A 14,259-nucleotide genomic window follows, 5' to 3' on the forward strand; every position below is an offset into this window, starting at 1 on the left:
CACACACACACACAAGCACGCTCACACGCAATCAAACGTAGTGTACTCACATGCACATGATACTCACACAGCAAACACACATGCAGCACACATACTCACATGCACACAGAACACACACATTCACACATACACCTTCACAATAAACACATACAGTACATTCACGCAGCCCACATACTCACATATAGCACATACACTCACAAGCACACAGAACACATTTTCACACGCACGCGCTCACACAGTCTGACTGCTATGCAAGGTGAAAGCACTTACATTAATTTCTGTGACCAATATATCAGTTATACTTCCCAATACTGTCACAAAATCAAACACGTTCCAGGCATCCTTCAGGTAGTTCTAAACAGAAAGAGGGACAAAAGTAGTCTCAGGGTTTCTGCACATTTTCATTCCGCACGGCCACGTCTTTTAGAATCAGAGCTGTCTCCTCCTCCTCATGGCTTCTACCTTAAGGTTGCTCTTTCCTTTGCTCTCTTACAGCATCAGGACTGTAGTTGCCCTACTCTGGTAGAGACTTGAAATAATCCAGAAAGAACAGTTTATTTCACAACTTCTAGCTTTTCATTGCACAAAGCAGTGGATCACTTGGCCTCTGGTTGAGGGGATGCAAAAGGCCTTTTATAAATGTGTAATACACATGCTTTTAACTCACAATTTAACAACAATGAAGCATTTATACCGAACATGTCAGAAAATTGCGGAAATCAGATAGTACCAGTTAGTATCTGGCTGACAAATGCAAACCCAGTTACTCATGAGGATTACTTTGGAGTGGTTGCTGGTTTAGAGAAATCTCCATTAACGCATTGCAGCAAGCCAGTATTTCACAGGACCTGTCACAAATATCACTGTCAAAGTGCCTGAAGGATTAACTGAATGGCTTCCAAAAGTGCTGCAGGAATAAAGGCAGCAAGTAATTCAATGCACTGCTGTCTTTGCTCAGATTTCTCCCGTGTCCTGCCCTGTGCGTCACCTCACTTGGAGCAGAGAGGCATCTGCACTCCCGCTCTGCCGAAGTGGCCTGTCCAGTTGGCCTCGCTTCCCAGAACAAGAACCGAGACCTGAGAGACAGGTGTCAGATTTGCGGATGAATATTCTACTTTTCCCGAAAATACTTTTGCTTTATTCACTGTTCTTTGTCGGCTTTGTATTAAGGTGATCAATCCAGGTGCCAACACAAGGCTTTTCACCGTATCAAGAAGGCAGGCAAGATCTTAAATTTCATGTAATCCCAGTCAATGTTATATGGCCTGACAAAGAGACCCAAAAAATGTATAAACCACATTTTCAAATCCCCACAGTGAGCTGAAATGCAGAGTTTAGTGGATTTGTTGGTTACCTTATAGCAGTGATTAAACCTCTTTAAAGTTATGCTCTTTCATAGCAGTTTGGCTTCTAGATTTTAACACTGGAGCTAAGCTTTCTAAGACAGCAAGCAGACTGTTGTTGCCACAGATTCTATAGGCAGACACACAGTAAAAAACACAAGTAAAGAGGTGAACTGCAGCAATGAGCATATTTACCAGGGCACCAAATGCAATAATCTTCAGGATGCACTCCAAGGAAAACAGCGCTGTAAACACAACGTTCAAGTACTTCAGCATTGCCTCGTACACCACTGGAGCCCCATAGAACTGATGGAGAAAACAATCAGGAGTTAGGAATCTGAGCTCTAAAGTTAACACGACCACGTCTCAGCCCAGTGTTCACAGAGGGCAGAGACAGGCCAAACAAGAGAGAAGCACAAGGCATGTCTTTACACAAGGGTGTGCTATGCAGCTATGCTGCTGAAGCCTGAATCCTAGCTTCTTTCATGACACGTCTGGATGAGATCCTGGGATCCATGAGTAACTACCAATTACTATCAATTAATAACTACCAACCGAGACAACACATAAAAGGAAATCCCACATCACAATCATCTTCGAAATCTGCTTTCAAGCTGATAAGTTAGTGGGTGAATAGTTCTTTATTGAAGTATTTGTTACTGTACGTTTCCAGAATAAAAACTGTCCGGGTCTCTCTAGCACGAACGGAGCACATTGATGTGTTACCGGCAATTCTATCGAAGGGTTCTTTTCATTCTTCTGGAGATATGATTTAAAAAAGCCGTTTTGGGGGTTTTTGCCCACCCCCAGGATACTGACCTTCATCATGAGCACCACAGTGTTGAGCGCGATCATGGCCATGATGAAATACTCGAAGGGCGGCGACACCACGAACTTCCACATCTTGTACTGGAAGGACTGCTTGTTCTGGGGCATGTAGCGTGTGAGGGGCTTGGCGCTGATGGCAAAGTCAATGCAGGCCCTCTGTCACGAGTGAAGGGAGGAAGGGAGGTTACACAAAGGGCTGCAGGAGCGTGGAGCAAGCTCCCCCGCCACTTTGTTGGAGCCAGTACTTTGACTTCTTTCAAGAAACGGCTGGATGAGACCCTGGGATTGGTCCACTCATAACTACCGAACGGGCCAGACGGGCAGAACAGCTTCTCTCGTTCGGGGCCCTGTCTTTTGCTCTTCAGTGGCTTTCTGGATCGCACCTTTAAGACCCCACGAGACGGGGAGTCCTGGGGTCTGTCCATTTTCCTTATATTCCTATCCCTCAGCAGCGTCTATCCCTCCATATAGCTCAACCCAGTAGGGCTCTGGAATCTGCTGTCTGCTGGCCCTCCCACATTTCCAGGCTCTCATCACTGCTCTGATTCTCATTGCTCCCATCCAGGAGGTAGACATCACCAGTACCCATCTCACCATCTCTCTCCGGTTACCCTAAAAACTAAAGCCCCTCGGGTGTGAAAATTCCCTTTTTCCTCCAACGCCACTCTGAACTGTCCATCACGCCGGGCCGAAAGCTTATTCAAATTAATTTCGTCTGATGCCTTTATCCAAAGGAACTTACATTGTCACAAAATATTAAACAGCCGGGTATTTTGGGCGGGAGCCATGTGGGTGTTCGTTTGTGTGTGGATACCCTGTTCAAGGGTAAGAGCACAGTCCTGCTGGTTACAACAGTGTGCACTTGATAATGAGGGACAGTAAACTGTTTTTGCAGATATAAGCCTATGAGATCTCACATGCAGAATGATTAAAGTTAAAAACTGAGGGATGTACTGCTGGACCTTTAAAGCTTTCTTATGGAGAGAGACCATTAAATAAGAAAATGCTGATTTAACACAGAGAACGTGCTTTTAAGAAGCCTGTTGTGGGTTGTGTCACAACCCTTAGCTGTGAAGCGGTTTCCAGAACTCAGATGCTCCTGGCAAACAATGTCTTGCAGGCTCTGCAGTACACAGGACTCCATGCGCTTGAAAACAATGGTTTCAACAGAAATAATCAATAAAATCAGTAAGTGGTTGACACCGAGCAGATCAGTGCCTCTTTCCAGCCTGATTGATTCACTGAAGAGACACCTCAGCCACGTTAATCACACTGTTCAGTGTGCTTGCATCTTGCTAGCCTCACGGCCAAATAAAAATCCAATTATGAATGCACAGAATATCCAGACCTGAATCTCAGCACACAACACTGCTGCAGAGTGAAGACATTATGACTCAGGCCCCATTGTCTGACTTTCTGTATCCCCTGTCCCAGGCTAGAACTGTATCAAATCAAAATATCCAGGGGAGGACAGGAGGGGACAGAAGAGTTTGAATATACATGCAAATCCCCTGTGTTTATCAAATTAACAGATGTGTGAACCTCAGCTGATGTTCTTTTATCTTTTGTGGCACAGATGAGTTTTTCCTGGGTTTCCATGCAGGCAGATGTTATTTCACACTGCTGGTGCACAGGCTGGCTCTGTCCGCCTGACAGGAGCCTGACGGATTTGTGTCACAGCTGCCTCACCAGGTTTGTCCCAGAGAAAGACAATGAGCATCTGGGGCTGGGGTATGAGCTGTCATGGCGATATGGTGCTGGCGCTGATGTATGATGCAGAACCAGCTTCTCACCCTCAATCCAAGCCGGTAATCAAATGATTGCAAAACATATTTAAACCTACTGTATATGCCTGTACAGCTATAACTGTGACCATTATTCAGAAGGCTGTCTGAGCATTCTGAGTCATACACGTTACTCATAGGATGAAATCTTAAACATAACAGACTTCATTAATTAATAAAGCATGCCTCTGGGAAATTAAATTATAAATTATCCACCGGGAGACAGGAGAGTGTGAACATTGATGGAAAAGCTTAGATCAGAAGTTATCTATACGATACAACACTACACTGTATTTTATTTATTTTCGGTATGCCATGCATAAATTATCTATGTATGGGTACGACATGCTGCGCTATGGACCATAAATACCCTATGGTCGGGACATGTGGGCTTGTGATAGGTTTTTGAAGAGTCAGCAACCTGAATTTTAACAATCTGACAATTCAGTTCTCACAATCACACCTTCGTTCACTCAGAATATACAAAAGATGTTCTTGTAAAACAATATACAGTAGCAGGAAACCCCTACTAGCAATCACAGTTATTACTTGGCAAAGGTCAGGGGTATAAACTGCAATTTCAGATCATTTTAACTACATTTATTTAGTATTGAACTACTTAAATATTGAACGAAAATCCGCCTGCATCTTCTAGGCATTCAGGCAGAAGGTTTTCAAGCTACCGTGAACTTCAGGAGTTCCTGAAGGTGAGGTACCAGCTCAGAAACAGCTGGCTTTCATCAATTTTTGGCATCATCTATCAAGTCTGTCTTGCAGGAGATCGACAGGCAGACAGGGAGTGGCCAGATCATGTTTTGGAGGACACCTTGGTACAATTTTTTCAACTCTGCTTGCAGGCTTTTGGACAGCACACAGATGTAAGTACAGAAGTACCCTGAGCAGTGCAATGTGCTCTGCAGGACACATCAAAAGGAAACTGAAGACTAATGAAAGCCTGAAAAACAAAAACCCTTCCGTGGATAGTGCCCTGGAATGAGCCAAACATTTCCAATCCCAAGAGCGCCTAGCCATGGAAGAGCTCAGCTGCTGACTGGAGTTTGCAAAAGGAGTGTGGCTTGTGAGCCCCTTCTGCAGACGGGTTACAATAACCTACCTCGTTCTTCTCCAGGCTGCACTCAGACATGACCTTGTCCCCTTGCTCCTGGAAGGTGATGATGATGAGGGCCACGAAGATGTTGACGAAGAAGAAGGGGAACACCACGAAGTAGACCACGTAGAAGATGGACATCTCCATTCTGAAGCCCGGGCTGGGACCCTGATCCTCGTAGGTGGCGTCCACAGAGTGCTTTAGGACACTGGGCAGAGTGGGGGGTAATGGGAGAGATCAGGAGACATAGGAGGAGTCTGTCTTAGAAACCAAAGATCAAAAGAGAAGACTCATGAGGTTTACATAACACTCTTCCTCCCAACAAGTAGGGGTCAATTAAACCCATTTCCCCTTAGTCATTTTGCACTCCTGCCCTTGCAGGGGCTCGGGCTGATCGAGGCTTACAGCAAGACCACCACCCCTCAGCCAGGCAGGAAGGCTCCTCTGCATATCCATTCGGACGCACAAAGCACTACTCTGTCCCTAAACTCCTGCAAATTCAGTAGGACCCGTAGAACTGCAGCCACTTACACACAGGAAGCCTCCTTTTCAAACACCCCCTTTTATAAACTGTAGCAATGTGCTTTCTGATCTGTTCAGAACTCCGTTACTGGCCCTGTTGTAAGGCAATGTGACATGTAATTCAGTTATCTAATCATGTTCTGAATCTAAAATGCTATTTTCATCTTGAGGCTAGAATGTACTTTTGAAAAATTCCTTCTTTCGGGGAAAATGTAAAGTAGAAACCCCCTTTGCCTTTCCCTGGAACATTCAGTGTTAATTACGGTGACTTGCACAGCGCTTTTTACAAGACATTTTCCCAGGCCATTTATCTCATAAGAAATTCATACTAGTGAGTGAATCTGGGCAAGAGCTCTTAATGTGCTTCTGTATCGAGGACGTTCGCTCCAGAAACGAGCAGGATATCACTTCAAACAACCTTGTCAGCTGCAGCCTTTGATCTCGACAACAAAGACTAAAGTGAGGGCAGGCAGAAGCCCCGGTCCTGTTGCTGAGGGACAGCCGGCACTGCTTTAGGGCTTCCGCCATAGAAAGTAAACCTATTCACCTGGCTGAGCTCAGCCCCCTCACCTTGCAGTACAGCGATCCTGGCTCGGCGCGGCCAGCACGCTGAACAGGTGACTTCAGCACTACAGCGCGACACTGACCCAAGAGAGACCACTAGCACGTTCGACACAATAAACGAGGTTCCCACAACCTATTTCTGTGCCACTTCACACTCGTACCTGATTGAACTCGTCTGATTTCACGCACTAGAAAAAATCATTGAGAATGAACTGTTCTGATGGTATTATGAAAATCATGATTTGTGGGACCCAGCCGGGCCCCCGCGAGCAGCCTGCGGCCAGAAGGGCGCGCGGTCCCCCGGTCACTCACGTGGGCCAGCCCTCGCCCGTGGACACGGTGAAGAGCGTGAGGAACGCCCACAGCACGTTGTCGTAGTGGAACTCGTACTTCTTCCACTCCCGGGGCTGCGCCGCCACACCGTCCTTGTCGTAGTCCAGGAACTGACCCCTGCGACCGCGGGAGAGAAGCCGTGAGAGGGACACCCGGCCCCCGGCCCCCTCCTCCGCCGAGCTGCAGGGGCGCGGGGGGGCCAAAGAACGCCGGAGCAGGGGCCCCGGAACAGAACGAGCGACTGCAAGCGGGCGTTTCGAGAAGAGTGACCCGCCGGCGACCGTGAACATCAGGGGTAAAACCCCTGTTCTGCAGGTCCAAAATGTGTGTTTGTACATCTGCATGCAAAAGCTTTCATAAAGACAACTAGCACCATTATTATGGTAGAGCATCATTTTAACATCGCTGAACAGTGGCTTCATAATCCCTTCGTGACTGCGACATGAGACATTATCATCACACATAATGCTTGGGACATGTGCAAATGGCATAACGTGCGCAAGAGGTCATGACATTTATTTTAGCATTGTACCAGGCGCTATAAACGGTGCTAAATCAAATGTCATGACCTCTTACGCAGAGTTTATGTCATCTGTGATTATAACATCTTCTGCAGCAGCTACGCAGGCATTATGAAGCCATTATGCCATCGTTTTCTTTTTCCCCATCGCCATCAGTGCCTTCACAAGGCTGTTGCCGAGATCATTTTCAACACCCCCTTCTTCTGGAGGCTCAGTGGAACCGTGGCAGCGCTCCGGGTCGCCCCTGTCCGGCCCGTTCGCCCGTCTGCCCGTCAGATGACGGGCAGGACTGCCGAGGCATGCTGGGAACACAGCACCATCAACAGCGCTGTGCGAACGGGCAGCTTTGGAGAAGATCAAGCAGGAGAAGAGCGAACAGCGAAAGCAGAAGAGAGGAGCACGCCAGAGCCAGAGCAGAGGTCCAGGCCGTTACCTGCAGTCCTTCTTCAGCTCCTTGGACTCGTCGGTGCAGTAGAAGAACTTGCCCTTGAAGAGCTGCACCGCGATGACAGCAAAGATGAACATGAAGAGCATGTAGACGATGAGGATGTTCAGCACGTTCTTCAGGGAGTTCACCACGCAGTCGAACACAGCCTGGAGGGAGCGAGACATGTTGGACGGGAAAGATAAAGGCACCTTTTCTAAACCTTTTCCACCCCCACCCAGGTGTCTGAGAAGCGGGTTTCTGGGATAAATATTTTAACAATCAGTCTCCAGTCGCTGGTGCTCCATGTGTCCTGACGGTACCTTCAGTTTAGGCAGCCTCTTGATGGTCTTCAGGGGACGCAGCACTCTGAGCACACGCAGGGACTTAATGGTGTTGATATCCTTCCCTTTGGTCCCTCTATACAGAACAAGCACACAGGGATCTTAGTCTTTGCGCAGAAGGAGCACGGTGCAGGAGAGCTGTACCGCTCAGTGTGACAGCAACGGCAAACTTTACTGTGAATGTTAACTGCAGTAAACACACTCGGCTGTAGTGAATTTTAAAAACCTGCAGGGTGTGGCAACGGCTAGCGACTGCTAAAAGCAGCTAATCGCGGATTAGAAAAGCAGGTGCAAATTGTTGTATCATTTCAAAACATTTACATTAAAGTTATAAAATTATTTTGGGCACAATGCATGCATTGAAGGTGAAGGCGAATCTCGTCACACTGAACATGTACCTCTGTTTTAAAGTTATACAGTATCAGATTCTAGGAGGGAAACAACAGGAGCAACACTGTAAAGAACTCTCATCTAAAGGATTCTTTACCTGCTCTACTGCAACAATATGTCGGCATTGTAAAGTGTTCCAATGTCAGCCTGCGAGAGCATGGCCTTGCCATGTTAAGACTACATCTCAAATACACAGAAAAGTATCTGATTGCATTAGAGATTTCAGCACAATGTAACATTCTATGCTTAAGATTTACATACATTCTACATGTATGTGATGCTCGATTTCTAAAACAATTACAATAAAAAACATCCTTTACATGGCTTTATTATATATATTACCTTTGTGATGAAGGACTGATCACACCTGTGCATCCTAGAGCTTAACCCTGCTAATGCTCTCAGACCCTCCACTGACTAGTCACATGACTATCCAGACCATGCTCCTTTGTACAGTCATGTAATTCTGGATTGATTACATGGGTTAACGTGACATATTCTGCAGTTAATGCATGCATGGTAGTAAACATTATTCTACAGAAACCGACTATCTGTAAGTCTGGAATACTATTGGAATTGGACTATATCTATGTCATGATTAAACACTATACACTATTCATCTACACAACAAAACGCGATTCATATACATAGACAGTGGTTTTGAGTTTCTGTAGAATAACAGGCAAGTGAACATCAGATAAAAAGAAACACCCAACAGCGGGATGTGAGTTTCTTCCAAGGGACCCTGGTTTTTCTCTGTTTTTTGTATCTGATAATCATAACACCTCTGACAATAAGCTACAAAGCTGAGAGGGTGAAGACACAAGCAACACAAAAATACCTGCAAAGGTACAATTTCAAAGTAAAACAAATGGTTATTTAGACTTAGAATTAAAAAGGGTATACTGTGAGGAAAATCAAGATGATAGAAGTTTACACAAAAATACTTTAAAAAAAATCTAGAAAACCCAGGATTATCCTCATCACAAGTGTTAGATAAAATATTTACTACATCATTTTAACCATGAATTTTCCATGGCGATAACGCTTTCCGAATGTGTAAGAGAAGCACAAATGTTTTGCATTCCACTGCTGTTCAGTCCAACCTTACAGACTCTCAGGCAGAACACCTTCGCATCTTCATTCGACTGCACACGGGCTGGACAGGGACAACAACCTCCAGATTATCACCTACGAGGCTCCTGTGATGCTTGTGGACAAGCAAAACCCACAACACTGTCGAGTCTCACTCGCTCTCTGGGGTTCATACTGTATACGAGTGAACAAGTCTGGATCGCTCCAAGTGAACAAATTAAACTGAACTGAACAACAAACAAACTCAGCCTTCTGCGCGGTGCAGGATCTAGTCTGCCCTTGTCAACATGCCATCATGATAAAGCTAGTCTCTGAGAAACCGCGGTGCCTTAATTTGAATCTAACGACGATGTCAATTAAGAAGGACGACGGCACTGTTTGTGATGTTTCATGTTAATGGTAGTCATTAACCCTGGGAACCGCATGGAGCATGCGGCTGTTAACAACCTACTGACTACAACACGCCAACACTGACGATTTCAACCACTTTCATAAAGATCTAAGCAATGGACAGAGTTTTCCTTATTTTCTACAGTGTGCGCTGCTGGATCTCGCTTTAGAAACCTTAGAGTTTCTCCCTGATGTTTTACACTGAATATATCGAGACATGAGGATCAGTACAGCTTCTGATCCAATCATCCCTCTAGAGAAATGTGGCTGAAGCCCCAGGGGCTCAGTGGCTGTGGGACATCGCCCTTTGCATGCCTGATGTTAGGTCTCAGGGTCCTGGGCCAACCTGGCTAGCTCTTACGGTCCACTGCTCTGCTCCAGGCCTCTTCAAACTTGTTGAGCTGAACAGAGAGAAGCTGGCACGCAGACCCCAGAGGGATTATTCTCTGAGAGCTGTGGTCTGGGGGCAGTGGAACTACAGGGGCCAGATTGGGCACAAAGCTGTCCTCCAGTAGGCAGACGGCCCTGCCTCAGGTGGCTCTTGCACAGACACAGTATTCGGCCGATCGTAACTGTTTCTTCAGAAAAAGGCAGAATCCTGTCAGCACACATAGGATAAGAGTAGCACACAAGCAACCCCCTCCTGCACCCAGAAGAGCTACTGGTTCGGGCTGTCACCAGAAGTGTGAGCTTCCAAACACCGGATGAGCAAATCTCCAAAAAACAGAACCTTTTTTTTCTGCGGCAAAAAGAATACAAATTTAAAACGCCAACTACAACAGACTGTTCTGAAAAGGTCAGCCTTCGCCTAAAGACATCAATTTTTGCAGAATAGTGCTTTTTCCACGCTGACTGTTTGTGATCAAGTCCTGAGCGCACTGGGCTCAACAAGACTCTGCTCTGTATGATACAAGGGACTCGCAACTTACCGAAATTCATCCTCTTGTTGTTTTGACTTATATAACATAAATACTACATGAAAGGCTTATGTTTCAGGGCAGGAGCCTTCTTCTACAGATCCAGAGTGGGCTGCCCAGACACGGCATTATGGCCACATACATCATGGTGTGGTCATTTCACTTGGTTTTCTAGGTCTACTACACCAGCATGCAAAATCACCATGCTCTGATGCACATTAGTCTAGCATGCTCGCACAGTGAGTAGGGCCAGTGGTTAGAAATCAGACAACACACAGCAATGGCACTCTGATAGCTTTCCAAAGAAGCCCCGTGAAGAGGAAAAGAGAGGCTTTTAGCATTGACAGCAAACTCCAGCCAACTCCCACCCGAGGACGCCTGTTCTCAGTCCATCTCTGCAGCAGGATAGGAAACTGTCCGCCTTGTGTCACACAGGGGCAGTTAATCAGATGGAGGAGGGAGGAGCCCTTGAAGACATCTCAGGACGTGGTCCCCACAGGAGTTTGAGTGGTCTTTTGCTGCTTACTGCTGTCCTTCTCTTAATTACGCAGATAACAGTGACCATCTGAATTTGTGAATTCCACATTCAAGCACTCTTCACACTAAAGTTTTTCTGCTGTGATTGATCCAGACAAGGGGACACCAGTTAAAGAGACAATTCATTTCTGAAACCTCTTCCATCTTCAGGGACGGCTTCAATGCCCTGGGTCCTGGGTCTGGAATCTCATCTGGCAGGACGAAGAGTACCAGAGGTTCCCAGCGGGTCCTCCTTCCCCAGGCTCTCCTTGCCTGTTGCTCTTCTCTGTCCAGGGCCTGTCTGGTCTCACACCTCCTACATCCCCAGCGGCAAGTCAGCCTACCTCAGTCAGAAGAGGAGGAGGAGAAGGAGGCTTGAAAAGAGGGGGGGTGTCAGTCTTCGTCTTGGGGAAATGAAGCACATGGAAAGCGAGGAATGGGGGGAAAAAAATCACCCAGGAAAGAACACCCTTTTCACTCAGGACTCAACACGGAGGGCCTGCTTTGGGGGACTCTCTACCCCTTGAAGACCTACTGTAAAAGAGTGAAGAGGAGCTACAAGACCCCCCTTGGAGCATATTGCACATTAAAGTTTTTTTGTTAAACTCTGGAATCACCCATTGTTATGCTGTACTTTCTACGCCCCCCCAGTTTCTGGATCACCAACAGCGCCAGTTTGCCTTTGCTGCCAAGATCCTCGTACCACTTCGCCGGGAAGGAGGGGGAGGAGCAGATGTCCTCCGCCACAACACAAAGCAGGACCTTCTCTTCCTCTCGCCCACAGCAGAGCCTGCCTCGGCTCCAGGAGACATCCTGAGTGACGGCCCTCCAAAGCCAGGCCCGCAGGCAGCAGGCGAGTCCCTGGATTCACTGAGGATCCGAACCCCAGCCGGCTGAAGCCCGGCCCGACTCCGGAGGCAGGGGGCCAGCTGTGAGCCTCTGCCGGGGCATCTTGGTCCAAGCAGAGAACTCCTCTCCTTTCTCGTACAGCGAGTTGTCAGAAAGTGTCTCTGAAAGTACCGAGAAGTGTCTATTCCCACGACAATATGTCTCTTCTCCCTTAAGGGAAGAGGGAGGCAGCGCCCACACAGTGGAGCAGCAGCTGTCCACAAGGGAGGGAGGGAGGGAGGCGAGTGGCTCCCACTGCACAAACAGCAGATCCACCTGCAGATCCATCCAGGGCTCCCCTCAAGCGGGCTCCTGGCCGCCCCGTTTTGAATTTGTGCTCCTTTTTCTCAAAATCTGTCAAGGCTACACAGCTTCTAGAAAGAGAGTGACACACTGGGGTGTCAATGGAAAGCTCTCAGAGTGCCTGGCTGCACCTCCTGCTGTGTAGAGGAGAGGGGCAACACAGAAAGGAGAGGGGGCGCGGTCCTGGCTAGTGAGGACGAGGGGGGGTTCTGGGAGGGCCCCACCTGGTGACGGTTTGGTGCGATCTAAAAGCAGGGGAGCGTCAACAAAGAACAAACAAAGAAAAGTACAGGAAGAAATTACAAACCGCTGCACAGACATCAACATACAAATAGCTACATAGGCAGAAATAAACAGACTGAAATTAAACCAGATTAATTGTAATGATATTGGAAAATGACTGCCCCTAGAGTGAAGATTCACAGTTAAACGCTGTAATGTAAGACATTCAGAAAACATTGTAAGACACGTAAGGAATTATATAAGGAATAAGATATGGGTGAAGAAGCTGTCCTAGTTATAAGACACAAATAAATTCAAATAATAGGGAGACAACTTTTTAAAGGAAGACTTTAGTGATTTCTGAACTAGTGTCACTTAAATAATTATAATAATTATTATTATTATTTGCTATTAATTTGCATTACAGGCTGTGAGTTCTATGGAAGCTATACAGAAAACAAATTTTTAAAAATACCGTTCTGTCCACTGAGGAAAAATCCCTTTAGATTCTGACAGTCTTGTCCTCACTCTGTTAAACTACAGTTTACGCTGTGAGCTGACACAGAAATCAAGAGTCTAATATGATCTCTTCTGACAGCCAGTTCTCTCTGCGACAGCGTAAAACCAAAGACAGCCGACCGAGGAGGATTCTGGAGTCTTACACAACAGATTTATCACACACTCCGAAAGACTTCAGAACTACACAAGATTAAAGAGCTGAAAAAAACGAATCACGGAAAATGAAAACGTAACAATGACACGTGAGGTTACATGCAGTACACTGGATATTATAAATGGTATACGTTTGACTACAAATGGAAGATGGATCATAAAAAAAAACACGTCCCTGTTCATGTAAAAAGACATCGACTGAAAATGGACAGAATGAGCCCACAGACGTACAGTACAGAGGTCACTGAATTGTGCAGGAAGTGGCTTCGTGCACCTCCCTCACACCGATCGCCACTAGAGCTCTCGCAGAGCCCTGTGAGTCAGCTACTGCGGCAGACAATGTCTGATTCAGGACCTGACTGGGGATTTATGGAATGGTGTGACTGTTGGGGCCCGTGCTGTTCCCCCGGAAACAGCGGAAAGACGGACGAATTCCATGAAGACATGAAGGAACGCAGCGACGTTCTGTGCAGAGGTGGTGATTGTGGTGTGAACTGCACAGGGTGCGACTGCCACAGAAGTCAAGCCATCAGCCAACCACAGACCAGATGCTCCCAACAAGTCCAACAGCGGTGCACCAGAACTCTGTCAACGGAGAGGCTGCCCTTCAGAAATGCTGATTCCTTGCTTTATGCTTTGAATTACTGAATTATTAATAAGGTATGAATTATTTTTATTCTTGGTGTCGTTGGCACTGATCTACAGCTTATAACAGGCATCGATCAGTTCTTAACAATATGCTTCTGCAGCATGAAAGCACATCTTCACATGCATCCTGAGACATACTGTCAGGTTTAGACTAAGCCTGGAAAGTGTATGTTGAGTGTGATGCTTCTTATGGCCTCTGATTCACACTGAGACACGTGGGACTTAGGTTCTTGAACATTTAGTTGGTTACTATTCCTGTTCTGAGGTACAGAAACCCGACATTAACTCTTCACATGCAGACTTGGTTTCCACATTTCACTGTTCTCATTTATGTCAGTTTAATCTCTTGACAGTTTGTGCTACAGGTAGATGTAACCTGGCTTTCATCATGGTCAGAGAACCCCCTTGAGTTACAGCAATGGCCTATTGCTCTGAACTGGATACGTA

General features: G+C 46.5%; 1 protein-coding gene across 1 annotated transcript in view; it reads right to left on the reverse strand.

The window, feature by feature from the left end:
• cacna1ba (calcium voltage-gated channel subunit alpha1 Ba) overlaps positions 1-14,259 on the reverse strand; it is a 171,039-nt gene that overhangs the window by 29,928 nt on the left and 126,852 nt on the right. The window contains exons 28-34 of the mRNA XM_088614992.1: positions 7,751-7,847; positions 7,437-7,597; positions 6,462-6,599; positions 5,070-5,271; positions 2,163-2,327; positions 1,539-1,649; positions 271-354 (exon numbers count right to left, since the gene is read on the reverse strand). Coding sequence (XP_088471118.1) covers positions 271-354; positions 1,539-1,649; positions 2,163-2,327; positions 5,070-5,271; positions 6,462-6,599; positions 7,437-7,597; positions 7,751-7,847 — 958 coding nt within the window. The remainder of the gene's footprint in view (positions 1-270; positions 355-1,538; positions 1,650-2,162; positions 2,328-5,069; positions 5,272-6,461; positions 6,600-7,436; positions 7,598-7,750; positions 7,848-14,259) is intronic.

This window comes from Lepisosteus platostomus, chromosome 21 (genome assembly GCF_059453375.1).
Source record: "Lepisosteus platostomus isolate fLepPlt1 chromosome 21, fLepPlt1.hap1, whole genome shotgun sequence".
NCBI classification, from domain to species: Eukaryota; Metazoa; Chordata; class Actinopteri; order Semionotiformes; family Lepisosteidae; genus Lepisosteus; species Lepisosteus platostomus.